The sequence below is a fragment of the Schistocerca nitens genome, chromosome 4 (assembly GCF_023898315.1).
Source record: "Schistocerca nitens isolate TAMUIC-IGC-003100 chromosome 4, iqSchNite1.1, whole genome shotgun sequence".
In the NCBI taxonomy this organism is placed as follows: Eukaryota; Metazoa; Arthropoda; class Insecta; order Orthoptera; family Acrididae; genus Schistocerca; species Schistocerca nitens.
In genome coordinates, this window is record NC_064617.1 from 302626261 (window position 1) to 302643871 (window position 17611).

The 17611-nt window shown below is 36.3% G+C and overlaps 1 protein-coding gene across 1 annotated transcript in view; it reads right to left on the bottom strand.

The window, feature by feature from the left end:
* LOC126252267 (uncharacterized) overlaps positions 1–17611 on the bottom strand; it is a 640413-nt gene that overhangs the window by 89327 nt on the left and 533475 nt on the right. The window contains exons 12-15 of the mRNA XM_049953140.1: positions 16831–16899; positions 13610–13733; positions 11149–11247; positions 3582–3693 (exon numbers count right to left, since the gene is read on the bottom strand). Of these exons, the coding sequence (XP_049809097.1) occupies positions 3582–3693; positions 11149–11247; positions 13610–13733; positions 16831–16899 (404 nt within the window). The remainder of the gene's footprint in view (positions 1–3581; positions 3694–11148; positions 11248–13609; positions 13734–16830; positions 16900–17611) is intronic.

Here is a 17611-nt window from a genome sequence, read left to right on the forward strand (position 1 = left end):
GAGAGAGAGAGAGAGAGAGAGAGAGAGAGAGAGAGAGAGAGAGAGAGAGAGAGAGAGAAGAAGAAGACCAAAAACTTAGCTACTCTTTGGATGAATCCTTTTCTGAGGCAGAGTATATACACACCACCTCTACCATTTGATGAGCTGTTACCTTTACTCTTTAAACTAATATTCCCTATGTAACAATGAACTATAAATCACATGTACAGTGATTTGCTATCTGTGCCAGCTTCCACGCGTTATTTTAACAATTTCTGACTAGTAAGCGCAGTTTATAATGTAGTATCAAGATAAACAGGCAGAACATAAGTTTCTAATGGCTGAAAGAAAAAAAATAGAGAAAGTAAATTTTACAAGTAATTTAAATATTGCCAAAAATATTTTGTAATAAACCAATTCAATATGAGACCTTCTGTACTCATTCTAGAGAAAGAACCTATACAAATGCATAATTACATTCAGACTCATAAGTGTGGCACCTGGAGTATAAATGATCAGTTTCTTTCCTGTGAGGTTTGGTAGGAAGAAGCAGAAAAATAATTTGAACCTGGAGTCTACTAAGTTAACATTGAATGGTAGAGAGAAAAAAGCAAATTGTGTTGGATTAATATACTTAAGAAAAACCTGGTTAAAAACATTAAGAGAGAGATACCATGGATTGAAAGGTGCTAAGCATCCATGTGCATATCTGAATGCTCTACACTTCAAAACAAAAAAAGTATACCTGGAAAAATGACAGATTTCAATCCAGTGATGCCAGATGCCACCCGGGCGATAGTACATGTACTGATAATGGTTTCAGTGTCATCCACCAACAGATTGTGTAGTGGCATAGCTACCAGTCCATCATTTGGGTCTATCCTTTAATAGGGAATACTCACAGCCCAAAGTATCAGTGTGGTGCCAGCATGTGAAGCAAGCCAGCAATCATGCCATGGAGTGCACTCGTGCTTCCTACAACCAAACGAGCAAGTTTGGGTCAAATTGTAGTTTTCTGAGTGGCAGTATGGTCCTTTTCAGGTAATTGCCACACAATATGGGTGCAATGATGCTGGTATCAGTGGTTACGTGAACATTCTTACAGTGATGGTTCAAATGGTTCTGAGCACTATGGAACTTAGCATCTGAGGTCATCAGTCCCATAGAACTTAGAACTACTTAAACCTAACTAACATAAGGACATCACACACATCCATGCCCGAGTCAGGATTTGAACCTGCGACCGTAGCAGTCGTGCGGTTCCAGACTGAAGCACCTAGAACCGCTTGGCCACAGCGGCCAGCATTCTTACAATGAAGACAACGTTCTGAACTTCCACGCAGCACAGACACCCACCAGCACTGTTGTACTCTAAGGGCGTCATTGGCATATTGTGCAGCTACCCCAGAATAGATAAGATGGCTTGCGAGCCAAGACACGCGAGCGGTGAGCAGTAAGACCAGTGGGACTACCTTTCTGACACTGTCTAAATTATTCACCACAACCTTTTGTATTCTGTTCATCAAGTAAGATTCAAACCAGCTGTGTGTAAAGCCTTCTGTTCCACAAAACTTGCATTTTTCTAAGAGTGTATCATGATCTACACCATTAAAGGCCTTGGAAAGAGCACAAAAAATACCACCTGCAGATTTATTATCATTTAAAGCTTGTTCTATCTGCTGAGTGAATGTATAAATAGCTTTCTCAGTTGAGCAACCTTTCTGGAATCTAAACTGTGATGTGCTAAGTAAATTTTTTCAACTTACATATTTGCGACTACTCTTGAATACTTCACAATAAAAGGATGACAGCCAAGAACAGTTGCAGGATAAAATTTTTTTATTAAAATTCTTGACCAAGGTTTCGGTACATATAAATATACCTTCATCAGAAGTAAAACTTCTAAAATTACATCATGCAATGGAGAATAATAAAACAATTATGCCAAAGGCGTCGTCAGTAATTAAGATATCATCTCCATTTGTATAACATGAGTAATGGGCACAGGGTCAAAGCACCAGGCTTTGACGCTGTGCCCATTACTCATGTTATACAAATGGAGATGATATCTTAATTACTGACGACGCCTTTGGCATAATTGTTTTATTATTCTGCATTGCATGATGTAATTTTAGAAGTTTTATTTCTGATGAAGGTATATTTATATGTACCGAAACCTTGGTCAAGAATTTTAATAAAAAAATTTTATCCTGCAACTGTTCTTGGCTGTCATCCTTTTATTGTGAAGAATTTTAACAGTTGCTGCTGCAGCCATGTTTAAAATCTTGAAACTCTTGAATACGTTACTTTTTCAAATATTTCAGAAAAAGATGCTGGTAAGGAATCTGGACAATAATTGTTTAGTCTGTCTTGTCACTTTCTTGGGAAGTGGTTTGATAATTGTATATTTAAACCTGTCTAGAAAAATTCCCTGTGCCAGTGATGCATTGTATATATCACTAAGGACATTACTAATTATGTTGGGACAGATTTTCAGAGTTCTGTTTGAAATTCCATCAACCCTGCAAGAACTTTTGTTTTTTTAGAATTTTTGTAACTGTATTTATTTCAGTGAAGGATGTTCCTTCCTAGTTGCTTAAAGTTTTATGGAGTGAAATTCCTAATATATTCTCTTGCTTCTTCGCGTGAACCATTTAATCCTATATTTGCTGTTATGTTTAGAGACTGATTGTTAGAAGTCCTTGCAACTTGTGAATTATCAGTCATAACATTGTCATGAAGTTTAATTATTATGAAATCTTGTACACTGACTGGCTGTCATGTCTTATGTTTGACAATGCACCTTACAGTTTTAATCTTATTATCTGTATTATTTATTTCTGTCATTACACACATACTTCTGGATATTTTAATAAGTGTCCTTAAAATACTACAATATTTTTTGTAGTATGGAAGAAACGTCAGATCTTGACTTATTCAGCCCTTAAATTTCCCTCTTCCTCTTACAAGAGATTTTAATTCCATTAGGAAAACAACTCTCAGGTACTGACCAAATAATGACAGAGACAGTTGTCATTTGTGTGTAAACTGAATTTGTGTGAATGTATGTGTGTATGCTGGCTATTTTGGAAGGAGGCCTTCTGGCTGAAAGCTTACATGTTTGGCAGTTTTTTGTTGTGCTCATATATGACTCAACTTCTTCACTATGTTACACTGTATATTAGATAACATATTCCTTGGATGGGACTTGATACTGCCTTACAAATACCATGGTTACAGTAAAAATTATATATTTTTTTCTAAACCTGTGACAAGTTATTTGGAGTGGCTGCCTTGGGATGCTGTGAAATTATTAATGCACTTTTTCAAAATTCTGCTAGCTCAATTCCAATGCCTATTCTGTGCTACCAATTAATAGCATTGCAGTAAGAATAAGTTAAGTCACAAATATTCCAGTACAATGTCAGTAAATGACTTATTTTCATAACAAGTTAACTCAACTACATGAATGAAGCCAAAAATCTCCTTTTATGTTTACTTCACTAACAATTTCCTAGTTAAAATTAAGTTATGTGCCAATACATATATTACATAACTTTCATTAAATACTTTGTTTCTTCCTGCAATAGTGAAAGATTTACCTTTCCTTCAATGAGTGAAACCTTGCACTGAAGCCAACCTTCTCGTATCACCTGAGATTTGCCATCAGTTTCTTCATCTCCGATCTCCACTGGTGCATTTGATTCCCCATAACTGGTAAAGAGAGAAAATAGAGAAAATGTTGAAGTTTCCACTTACTTGTGACTAGTACAAAAGGGAGGTACACTAAACTACATTCTTTAGCATTACTACTACAGTCTTCAGTGCTATATGTATCCTAAAAAATACTTTAATAATGGAGTGTGACACTTCACTCTTTAAATGTATCATTATGAAAAGTTCTCGTATGTTTAAACTTTTGAAAAAATCATTCATTATTAAATTGATGTTAAATTGTTCTGAAGCAAAAATTAGTTACTCCCACAATTTCTATTCACAATAAATTCTATGCTGTGGAACCTTTCAAATGAATAATATAAATTTTTATTTGACTAATTCTTTCCACTTAAGAATTCCTCTATGGTATAGGAGTACTTATTACACAGAAAACTTTGAAACCACTTTGTAGCTGACCATTGCACTCCTTCCTGTGCCGAAGTTAGAGTACCTTGGGAGAAGAGCAGATAATTTTTCCTTTTAGAATTGTGTTAATGAATATACCAAGTACTCTCAAACTGCAGAGGATTATTGACAGTGAATAAATTCGAGGCTGTAGTTAACATTGCCAGTGGTTTAAATAGATGCCTCCACGAACTCTACATATCACTCCAATTAATTTCTTTTGTTTAATGAATAACTTTTTGCTCACATGAGGAGTCACCCCCAATATTATCCAGTAGTACATCAGTGAATGAAACTACGGAAAACACATTAAGTAACAGATTCCTCTGTCCCCAAAGTTGCCAATTATTCTTATGACAAAAATACCTGTACCTAAATGTTTTAGCAGGTCAGCTTTTCCATTTTAAGTTTCCATCAATACCCAACCCAAGGTCTCAGAATTTTCAACTTAGTTTTTCATTTTTTGTTAGTAAACTACAGTCGCAGTAAGTGAGGAATGTGACAGGTCGGACTTGAATGGCTGCTACATCACACACACTACTTTCATCCTCCCAATTGCTTCTAGTTTCCTGCATGTCTGAAGATGGGAACTTGCTCTCCAACATATCCCTGTAGCCTGACACAATCTCTCTCTCTCTCTCTCTCTCTCTCTCTCTCTCTCTCTCTCTCTCTCTCTCTCTGTGTGTGTGTGTGTGTGTGTGTGTGTGTGTGTGTGTGTGTGTGTGATACATCTTTCCTTCCCAAGAAACAAGGTATTAGTTCCAAAATCTAGTATTGGTGTTCTCACTTTTGTGTTCCCTTTAATGAGATGGGAATTCACTTCCTGAAGTTGAGTACTGACCAGCTGTTCTGTCTCAGCATAAAAAAAGTTTTTTTGCATATATGTAATGAGGCTTTTGAGGGCAAAATCTGTGGTACATAATGAGCTTACCAGTCTCATGAATAGTGTCATTTATGAATTATATTGTGAACACTCTAGTAAAGCACTGTACCTTTGCTGTACATAGTTTCCAACACTGCTCCCCCCCCCCCCCCCCCCCAAAAAAAAAATCTATAATAATTATTATTATTTACTATTATTATTCTTTCTTCTTTTATAAAACATCAGAGAAGATAGTCTTTCATTTCTACATAAAACAACAGAAGTTTCTTTCTTCAAAGAATTTGTCTTGAATTGTGTAGGATAGTAAGTGCACAATTTATAACCCACAAAAGAATAATGTGTCAGACATTCAGAACGCAAATGAAATTACTGTTACTGGAGCAACAGCCAATACAAAACATTCATTATAGAAGCCAAGTTCTGACTCATCCAGTGGAGAAGTCTATGTGGCAGTACCTATGCAGACATTCAAAGTCACAAGGCTATACAAATAAACCATGAAATGTCTAGGAACTAAAAGAATATGGTAATATTCAGATGACAAAGGTGTACAACAATTTACTGAGACATATGAATGACACATTAAATTACAAATACGTTTGTATTTTAAATTTATTCTTTCATAGATCTAATTAGCAATGTAGTCGTAATATACACTACATCACCGAATGAGAAATTTTAGTTTACATAGAGAGACTGAAGTATTCTATTTGCAGACTCATTCATAACCATGCTTCTCAGAGGAGATAAATGTTCATGACTATCAAACAGATATCCATTAAAATTTGCTTCTAACATTTAAAAAAGATAGCTCAGCGACTTCATGTTTCTCAAAGAAAAGCAAATAAACAAACAGGTCACTCTTGTAAATGACCAGGGTACATCAATTAAAGCACTGTGTAAATGTTGCTTTTTATAAATTGACACAAAATTTAATGTGCCATAAAATGTTATTGAATTCTGACAAATATACTGTTAGCAAGGATAAGCCCTTACGTTGAAGACTCCCTAGATGATGCCCAATGTGGATTTAGACCTAACAGATCGACTATTGACAATATATATGTCCTAAGGATGTTGGGTGAAAAGAAATATGAATTCAATCAAAATGTACATATGCTTTTCATTGATTTTAAAAAAGCTTTTGACAGTATCAACAGGGAATATTTATGGAAGTGCATGAGGCAGATTGGCATCCCTAACAAATTGATAAATTTAATAAAATCTTGCACTTTAAACTCAAAATACAAAATAAAAGTAGCCAGCAAACTTTCTGAAGACTTTGAGGTTAAAACTGGAGTCAAACAAGGGGATTCACTCTCACCAGTTCTTTTTAACATAGTAATCAATAGAATAATTCAAAAAGTAAAGCTACTACAAATTGGAGCACAACTGGAAAGCAAAATTAATATTGTAGCATACGCTGATGACATTGCATTATTATCTGACAGTGAGAATGATTTGAAGCTTCTTACAGCACAATTAATTAAAGCCACAAATGGCACAGGCCTCCAGCTGAATACAGACAAAACAATGTACTTTATCTTATCCCGCTATCCATCAAATAATAATGTACTGCAAATTAATAACACAGCTTTCACAAAGACAAATGAATTTAATTACCTTGGTACAATAGTAACCTCTGACAACTCCATAAAAATTGAAATAGAATCACGAATTCAGAAGGCTAACAAATGCTACTATAGTCTCTTGACAGTTTTCAAAAGCAAGTTAATTTCTAGGAACACCAAACTACAAGTATACAAATCATTGATTATACCAGTACTCACCTATGGATCTGAAACCTGGACTCTCACAAAAAAAGAGGAAAACAGATTAAGAGTATTTGAACGAAAAATTTTGAGAAAAATATTTGGACCCATAAGAGATAGGATCAGTGATGAATGGAGATTGCTAAATAACAATGAAATTTACAAATTATATAAAGACTCCGATATAGTGGCCAAAATTAAAGCCAAAAGACTGAAATGGATAGGGCATGTCATCAGAGCACCACCAAACAGGACCATCAAGAAAGTGACTGAAGAGATTCCCACCGGAAGACGACCTCTTGGACGCCCACGCATGAGATACTTGGACAATATTCAAGACGATCTCAGAAAACTAGGACATGACAGACAGTGGCAAATTACTTGTAAAGACAGAGCAAAGTGGTTCAACATTGTCCATTCTGCAGCAAAAAGCCTTCATGGATTGTAATGCTTAATAATAATAATAATAATAAAATGTTATTGTGCATGCGGTCAACAGTATACCTAACTATGTAGCTAACTAAATGTGGAGTGTTTCACGTTTTTTAAAAATGTAAGTATATTTCAGAACTGTGCAACACTAGATGTTACTTTGAATGCATTCGAAACAGGCATATTCATTTCTAATTCATATAACAAAAATTATCTTGCTGACACCAGGAATATTGTGAGATTTTCTGTATCTAGAATCATATAAATGGTAAATGACAAATCTGATATGCAATTTTCACATGAGACAGAATATCTGTAAGTTAATCTGCATTTGTAGGTAAAGAAAATTTAATTGTCGAGTGACTACAAATTGTTACATACAAGAAGTCACCACTATAAGTGATTTTAGTGCATGACTAAGACACAGAATATACTGCATTAACAAACACCTTCCAGGACTGAATTGTTATAGTATTCAAAATTAAAGTCAATATTTATTCCTCTTAATGTTTGGTAGTGTTCGTATTACATGTCTCATCATCATTTCACACAATGATTTCACTGTGTCACACATGATGCTGCTCCTACAAAGGCTATGAATTAAAAATCCACACCAAAATATAATCAGGTACCCCCCCCCCCTCCCCATCTCGTTCCCTGCCTCCCTTCCCTCCACTCTCTCTCTCTCTCTCTCTCTCTCTCTCTCTCTCTCTCTCTCTCACACACACACACACACACACACACACACACACACACACATTGGGAGAGTGCAACTGTGTGTGTGTGTGTGTGTGTGTGTGTGTGTGTGTGTGTGTGTGTGTGAGTAGCGTATTACTATGCCTTGACGCATATGAAATTGCACAAAATTTTAAGTAATACTGAAAACTTTGTGCAAGCTTAAAAATAAAATTACTTTTTTCAAATACAAAGTTTATAGTTATAACACACAGTACTGAAGCTACAAAGAGCTATCTATGATGACAGTGTAGTTATAGATCCAATGATGGGTTTAAAAATAAATATTGAAACATGTATAGCGAATCTCAGTTGCATAACAGGCTAGTAGTCACATTCAATTAACATTATTATACTGTATACTTAAACTTCAATAAAACATTTGAAGGAAACAATGGCACTTACAATTCTCTACAAATCTCTGAAAACAATTGTTAGTAACATGCATCATAACCTGTATCCAATTTTTTTAACACAGAATCTGGGAGATGCTCTACCAATCACCATAACTCAATAGACCTTATAAAGTGTTCTCTTCAGAAAACAGCTTTTTCAAATTATCAAGTTTCTGTCACTAGCACAAAGTCATACACAATGCCACTGAGTAAATAGCATGGTAGAAGAGTGTTATGAAAGTTTCTTTGTTGTAGCTGCCAGTAAGTAGTAACCGCTATTAAAATTACAATCCACAAAATGCTGTGGTCAGCACAGTGGCAAAAAAAAGTCTTGCAAGAAACAGGTTTGGTTATATCTTCCTATTACTCACTCTACAAAAGCAAAGCTGAAAACTACTTCTGTTGCTATTAACACTTTGCCGTCTGCACGTCTCGTACAAATTGATTCGCTTGGCTCCAGCAGCGCTAATTCATATTATTTGCCTTGTTGCTGGCCGTTCTTGACATTATCGGAAGATTATAAATTGTTACATTTTACTAATCTCATCGTTAGTTTTCATAAGTTCTCAACCCTGTTCCCTTACATTCATGAAATTTCGAAGATATACATACATAAATAAATACAAAATTTGTTTGCTTCATTTTTTAATTGCATTGTCTTTGGTACTTAGTATTTCTCTTTCATACGATATGCAGCAAACAGTCTCCAAGATGTAACGCAACTCCACAAGACTTGCACATTAAGTTTGTTGTTCGGTTTTTTAAGATAAATAGCAGTTTCTTCGTTCTCACTTATTCGTTTCGGAAATAAGTATTAGTTGGTGCTGTTTTATGTGACCGGAAAGTCTGTCAACCGTATCATGACGAGATGTACGCGATGTACTGGCAACCTCCAAGTTTTGCTCAGAAGCAGGTACATGGTCTTTTATCAACGAATCGGACACTTTCAATAAAAAAATCATGAAACCGGAGACTCGTGTGGTCTGTATTGAAATACTGACATGTACAGAATGCATTAAATAATGCACAATTAAAGAGGTACATGCAAATCTCTTTTGACCATTTTATGGTTCTTTTGTATGTAGTGTAATAAGTCAAATATTGGTCTGCCTGATCCACATCTTTCATGTATTTGATGTAGTGTAATACATTTTCATGTTTTTTATTGTGTAGTTGGTTTTTCTACATTTTCTTTGAGTGTCAGTCAAAGTGGCATTATGAACTGCAGAGATCACTGGTATTGTTTTAGTTTTCGAAGCTCTCCATATCTGTGAGAGTACTTCACCTTTCCGCTTATGACAAGCTTTAACCACATTGACTAATTTTTCCAGAAATCCTCTATTTTGCCGTATTGTTCCACAAACTCGTATTTTCTGAGTAACTTCTCTGCAGGTTCTACACTGTTATAACAATTATCCATGTAGAGGTGATGCCTCTTTCCATAAGAACGTGTCAAAAGTTCCACGACCGTTATCGCTAAAGGGTGTCCAGCACCGGAATACATCTTGAATGTGTAAATGTATCCCGTACTCTAATCACACAGCATCTGAATGAGTATGCCATATTTCCTAATCTTCGGCGGATTGTAAACTTTAAAATTTAACCATCCATGCCACAGTATCAGTCCTTCATCAATTGAGAGGTTTTGACATAGATTGTAAGTTTCTTTAAACTTTTTGGAAAAATAATCAGCTACAAATTGCACTTTGAAAAGCGGGTTGGCGTTATCCAGTTTATTATTGTTGTTGGAAAAATGTAAAAATGATAATATTTGTCTGAATCAGTTGCGAGACATCGTTTTGCAAAATAGTGGTGTATCTGCCAAAGGATTCATTGACCAATAATCGTTGATCCCTGGGGATTTTTTTTTCCATAAGGATAGCAAGCCCAAACCATTTTCTAAATTTGGGTCCCGTACGTCGACAAATTTGGCCTTTTTTTATCCAGTTTCCTTCCATTGCAATTTTGACTGTAGTATTTGTTGGTTGCGTTGCTAATATATTCAAATAGGTCGTTCCCAATATATAATTCTACAATATCCTCAATGCTCTGTGTATCTCTGGGAAATATGTTTGGACCCACAGATTCTTCAAATTTATTATTGGTACCTGGTAAATCAAAGTCTGACCACTGTGCACTGTCTTCTTCATCTGATTCATCTGAATCAGTTGGCAACCGTAGCATTCGCCAAATTCTTCCAACAATTCTGCTTCACTTTCATTTTTTTTGATATCCATTGTCTTCTTCCCAATCCGCCAAGTCATCCGGAATGTCAGACAAGATGTCCACACATTCATTGTGAATAATCATATTGTATCTTTCATCTGTCATGATGAAAGGGAACAAATACTTATAAAAACAAAAAACTTGTTGATGTGTGTAACTTATGGTTACACAAACAAAACACCAACCAAATGCAAAAGATACTAAAGTGCTGTCGCTGGCCACTGCGCGATGCTCTGCTCATGACACCACTGTGATGTCACCAGCCACTGAGAAGTACTATGTATACGAGACCACTGTGGTGTCGCCGGATGTTGACCGCTATTTCACACAGGACACCGCTGTGGTGTCGCCAGACGGCATAGTGTTAACTATTAAATTCAACCATAAGAAATACAACACTCTTGCAGCATGTGAACAAAATATTCATAAATCATGCAATCTCAAGCAAAAGTTGCTAGATTAGTGGCTCTTCTATTGATCTGAAACCTATCCTCGTAAAAAAATGAATCTAATGTGAACAATACACAACACCATTGCAACTGTTCAAGCAAAACAGTGAGGAAAACCACACACACGTACAGAAACACAGTCTCACACTGCTCACCATTGGGAAGTGATAATAACAGGTGGCACTTCCTCAACAATTTTTACAAGTCGCTCAACATCAGGCACTAACTGTGCAGATTTCCAACCTTGCTGTCTTCTGTAAACAAGCAGGTCACTTTTTTTGTTCTCTACACATTATTCTGCATTTATCAACATTAACTTTTGCAATTCTGTATCTATGTGAGTATAGCTTATTCACAGAAATTCCCAAACAAAATGTGCATTAAGAAAGGCAAAACTGATTGAAGCTAAGCACACAGAAGCTTCTGTATGCCTACCAAGTAGCCTAGTACTGCTGTCCACTTAAAAGCTTCATAATGAGCTTGTGGAACAAATGTTTTGTGTTATACTGCAGACTTTACAGGGCAGCCACTCCGGGAATCTGAATCATTGAATGTCTTTCCTCTTAGGTGAACACTCCGTGCACATCAGGTGGGCAAATGTGACATCACATGCTTCATCAAAGATAGTGGAGCTGTATGTAGATTTTTGTGATCTTCAGTATGGTCAGAGAACTTGGAAGACATCATATTAGATTTAATCATTTTTAGCTGAAGCTCATATTTGGAGGATTTTATATTATAAGTTATGTCCTTTGTATGCCGTCTCAAAACACCGGCATTTGAATATCTCTTGAAAACACATCAGTAATGGTACAATTTGTTTTAATAAAACAAAAAAGGTCATACGCGTAGTTAAAGAATTTTTGCATTTCATTATTTGCATACAATAACTAGAGTTTTATGAAAGTATGCCTTTTCATGGTGATGGCAATTTTAAGGTTTATCTAATACATGTTGTTCTTGGTATGATTTGTTATAAAAAATGTCAGGTAAAATCTTCAGGAGATTTAATTAGAAGTTCACTCTGGAGAAATGGATAGAGGTGTGGAGTTACAAAGTCTAACTCAATAGGGTCATGTCCAGCTGTTACCAAGCATTTTCCCCCCACCTCCACATTTCTTGTCAATTCTGACACTTTCTTATTAACGTAACAGGAATATGTTCAGTAATAATGTTAGACATATATAAGAGTGCACTCTCCCTCTCTCTCAGGTTTGAGTTGTCACTGCTAATAATTAACAAATTAAGAATGACACAGGCAAATACAATTAAATATTCATACCAAGTTGATCAGTGGGTAAAATAAATACCACTCAGAATAAAAAGCACAAAAAAAGACTGGATTTGAAAAAGAATTGAAAGGTAACTTATCTCAGTTGCCAATAAAGTATAAAAGAAAATAGGAGATTTCTTTTCCAAACAAGAATGTCCTAAGTAAAAGTACATATTCAGGTGAAACATATTCTGACACCAATATAGAAATGTTCCTGCTGTTGTTTTTTTCTTGTTGTTTCAGTTACTGTCCAGTACAGAGGGAGACATTTTTCTCACAGTGAATTGTAATTTTTCACACAAAGCAGAACATACTTTGCACTACTAGCACATTTATTTACCACTGGGGAAGCTAATCAGTAAATGTTTCATATAAATATCAAGTATGAAATCAGCAGGATGTCATTTTCAAAGAATGAAAAGGCAGCACCAGTTTCCAAAATTGCAAAAAATGTATCACCTAAAAATACAATGAGCTGTTTCTTTAATTCACCTGCTAGAATTGCTACCCAACCCCTCTAATTACAGACAAATTCTTGAAATTAATTTTCAGAGTTTCTAAAAATAAACTTGTGTTGTTGAGACACCTTAATTAATCCTACTGAATACATAAGTTATTTGATTCAATGCTGGTTGGATTCAACTCGTTTTTTGATCGTAAATAAGCAAGAAGTCTTATTTTTAGGGTTCATGAGGATTAATAGAAAAAAATAGTTAGCACAACATTTTCAGAAGGTTCTGAACTGGTGTTTATGGTCTCAAGTGCTAAACTTCAGGCAATTTTGTTTTGCTCTATTCTTAATTACATGAAGGAGCTTTGTCCACCAGCAGCAACATGCTTCCTGTGATAACAGATCCTGCACTTCATAAATTCTGCAGTTCCAGTTCATGTTGCCAAGAACTCGTCAACATGCAGGATTTCCTATGTGTCTCCAAAACATGTCGTCAATCTTTTTCCACATTACTGTAATACAGACCTCTTAATGATGATGTTGCAGTACCATCTTTCTTCCATAATACCATCATCATTTAACATAGTCCATGATTATAATTCCACATTGTTGTGCACAGATAACTTCAGTATTATTCACCACAACTACTTGCCTTGTGACGCTAATTACTGCAAGTACTACCACTATACACCATTCACTATTACATGTGCTGCTTCACTTATCATGAGGGACAAAGACATTTTCACCAGCCCTTCCGAACAAGGCTATTAGCCTCTCACATTTTACATTTTTTTAAAATGTAGCATTAACACTGAACAAAATATAAAAAAAACCAATGAAATGTACTTCCTCTCCTTTGAAACTGTATATCCAAAATAAATGTAAAAATTACCTTCTCTGTTCCACAAATACTGGAGCTTCCGAGTCACTTAACTCCAGGTCACTATCAACATGCATCCTATCTCCCCATGTAGCCTTTAGGTAGGATACTCTTCTCGCATGCCGATCTTCTTCACCTATAATATAAGAATATGCTTATTCACCTACATATATAAATGTAAGAAAATCTCAAGTGTCACTTTTGAAGTTAATTAAGGAAATCACCAGGCTGCAATGATAAAGTAGCCCAATAGTGACACAAATAAGCACAGTATAAGTCTACCCACTCAAGTGTTTAGTGGAAACGAGTGGAAATTGTTATGGGGTACAGTCAAGGACCGGAACGCCAGTCGGAAACGAGAGAACAGAGAGGGCTGTGAATAAGATGTCAGCCAATTGCACGCTGACCAACCACACTCTATGACAACAATGCGACAGCTGCGGCTCCTGTACGAAGAGGACATAAGCGCCGTGCCGACTGGCTGTGACCCACTTCTACAGCATCGAGATAAGGCACTTCAAGACCGGTGACTTAGGAATTGTTTATACTGAAGAGATTTATTATTTGCAAGTCGCCATTTGCCTGTGATGCTTCTGTGTTATTGTCAAAGTTAAGTATTGTCATAGTTCATTTCATAATAAAAATCATTAATACGATTTGTTTGAACTGTTGTACAGCAATCTGAGGCAGCAGGTTTCCTAGACACGCCACGTTAAACAAATAGGCAGGATTCAACAAAAATTCCTTTGGTAAATCTTTCCAATACATTTTTCCCTATGCTACTTAATATTAAAACAAACACTGGCAGTAAAGTAGATGCAAATATCGGAAAGGGGCAGGAGAAAGAGAAGGGGGAGGGGGGGGGGGGGGGGGGGAGGCAGCAAAATGCTGCTACTTAATGCCTGTTAGCACATGAAAATTAACAGTATTCATTATGAAGAGGCCACTATTCATAAAGTCTTAGAAGACATAGACTCAGTTAGTGCAGTCATTTAGGTATTATGTGAGCCCTAGTAATAAGTATCAGTGACTTCTTATAACTGAGGGAGCAACAGCTAACCGCCTCCAGGACAGAATTTATTTTTTTAATTGATTTTTATCCTTTCCATTTACAACTTGTGTGAGTACAAAAACAAAATGGCAGTTTAATCATAGTTAATTTCTCATGCTACCTAGAAAATAGTTTTCAACAGCTACTCTTTTCTTATGTACAAGGTCTGTCAGAGAAGTATCCGTTACGAACATCTGTTGGATCTGAATGTAGTACATTTGCATGAGCCAACCTTGATCTTTCGTGCATATGTGTGAATCTTTTCCCCACATGCTGGCAATGTCAGTTGGGGGCAAGCAGGAGATGAGTGAGATAGCGTGTAGCACTTGAATGGATTTTTCATTGCAAGGGAAATGACAGAACAACTGGTGCAGTGCTACTGCATCAAATTTTGACAATCTGCGTGACAGCCATGAGGAAACCATTCGGAAGATTGAGATGGCTTTCGGTGATGAAGCTACGGGCATCACACAGATTAAGCAGCAATAAAACTGGTTTAAAGATAGCTGCACATCAGTGCAGAGTGAGCCACACTCTGGTTGGCTATCAATGTGTGCAAATAATCAGATCGTTGCCAAAGCAAACACTGTGGTGATGTGTGACTATCAAAAAAAGTTCCGAAGAGGTGGGCATCGGCACTTTTTCGGCAAATTCCATTGTGACTGAAGATTTGGCCATTAACAAGAACTGGCATATCAGTCGCAACAATGTTCCAGCACATTCATTCCTTGCATTTGATTCAGACTTTTGGGAGGGGCAAAAAAAAAAAAAAAAAAAAAAAAAAAAAAAAAAAAAAAAAAAAAAAAGAGAGAGAGAGAGAGAAAAGAAAAAATCCCAAGCTCCAACAGGCTCCTTACTCCTGGTTAGCCCCCTGCAACTTCTGGCTGTTCCCCAAAATCAAGATGCCACTGAAAGAAATGCAATTTCAGACAAGAGAGGACATTATGGCAGCAACAATAGGCAAGCTAAACAGCATTCCGTAAGAGGCTTTTTCAGCGTGCTTCCAACAGGGCAATTCCACTGGGAGAAGTGTATGGAGTCCCAACGGAACTATTTTGATGGTGACTGGGTGTCCAGCGCTCCAGGTAAGTCTGCCTCCCCCCCCCCCCCCCCCTGCCAAAGATCGGATACTTTTCTAACAAACCTCATATATCTTGGCTATGAAGATGATCACATGAGTCACTGATTCATTATATTCTGTGAGCCTTACTGTTACAATCTGAGGACACAAAAAGACACAGCATTAACCAGAAAGTTTAAGTTACTGAGTGTATTCTATGGTACAGATGTTCTTTCCTAATGAGGAAACCATTTTTCAAGATTACAATGGCATAATGCTTTGCCCGAATATGGATTGACAAACATATAGATCTTTTTTTTGATAATTTTATTTTTGTGATTTAGGACTAAAAACTATGGCGATGTTCATATCTCCCGCAATCCTTTTGTGAGCTGTTATCTTGGTGGCGAGTAAAAACTAAGCAATTTTTTCTGACTTCGCAAGTGGTTACAGTAGTGACCTAACAGTGATGTCACACAAAACCAGAGGTGGTAGGGCATTATGCCCAAAAGGTTTATAAAACCACTAAGTTGGTGGTAAGTATGCTTTCAAGGTCCACAAAGAACATACTAATTTTGTGGTAAGTATACTTCTCTATCATCTTGAATAACTACCTTAGTGGTAAGCATTCTTCCCAGAAACCTAAAAACATTTAAAACAATGTTAATTGGCAAGGTGAGCCATTTTTCATGGCTCTAAACAAACAAACTGCAATTGGTGCAATGACTACCACAAGATGGCAGAAGTGCACAAAAGTGATAGGACATATTCCCATAAACACAGTGAAGAAATACAGTACAAACCTCATAGCCTGCAAAAGGGTTAAACATAATGAAACACCTATGACACATCAGACAACAAAGTATTTAAGCAGAGTTCTACATTTTCAATAGCAATAACATGATAACTGGCACACAATTCCTCAGCAACAATGCAACAATTAAAGAGTTGTATGCATCCATTTTGTGTGACAATATTTGTAGAACACACACAAAATGTTCCTCCACTGTACTAATTATATCTGTTCTGATACTTTCACAATGCTAATAACTGGATGTAAATCAATTCTTCCTAGTACTTATTAAAATTAAAAAGTATTCATGAGTAAATTTCCACAAATACCTATTAGCTCTGTTGCTTTCTGCCTTCTGGTGACAACAGGTATGTGAGGGCTAGGCTGGCCTGTGTTACCTTCAAAATAAAGGAAAAAAACCATAAGATCCTAAGTTAAGCAGTTCAGCACATTATTGTTGAACACTTGACAGAGGATAAATTAGCACACATAATAAAAAGTATAAATATTTTTCGTTCAGCCTATAATGATAAAATGAGTCTTTTAGGTACAAGTTTGAATTATTTTGCTGACATGAATCACAATTTTTTTTCTGGCACATAATAAACATTTCCTGCTATAATCACTCTGAATCACATCTGCAACATCCATACCATTTAGTGGAAAAGATATTTCCAACCAGCTAGAATGGCAAGAGTGTATGGCACTGTTACCTGTTAACCTTAGAAAAATCCCAGTTTTTCTGCATTGTATCTTTGTCTGATCTTCCACTGATGTGAGCACAAAAGACAACCAATTTACAAGGTAGGGCAAAAATATGGACATACCACAAGAAATGCATGCTTGAAGTTAATTACAGATGCTTGCCAAGCTTGCAGGGAGCATTTTGTGTTTGATCACAAATGGAAGCTGTGCAATGTTCTCAATATGTTGCATCATTTGTGGTCAGACAGTGTTCTGTGTAGAATTATGTCTCAAGCTAAGTGAATTCGAACATGGGCAAATTGTTGGTGCTCACTTCCATAATGACGACAGCCAAAGTGTCTGGCATTTCAAGAGGCACCATATTGAAGACTTCTGAAGATTTCCACCACATACAAGGAAAGCAGA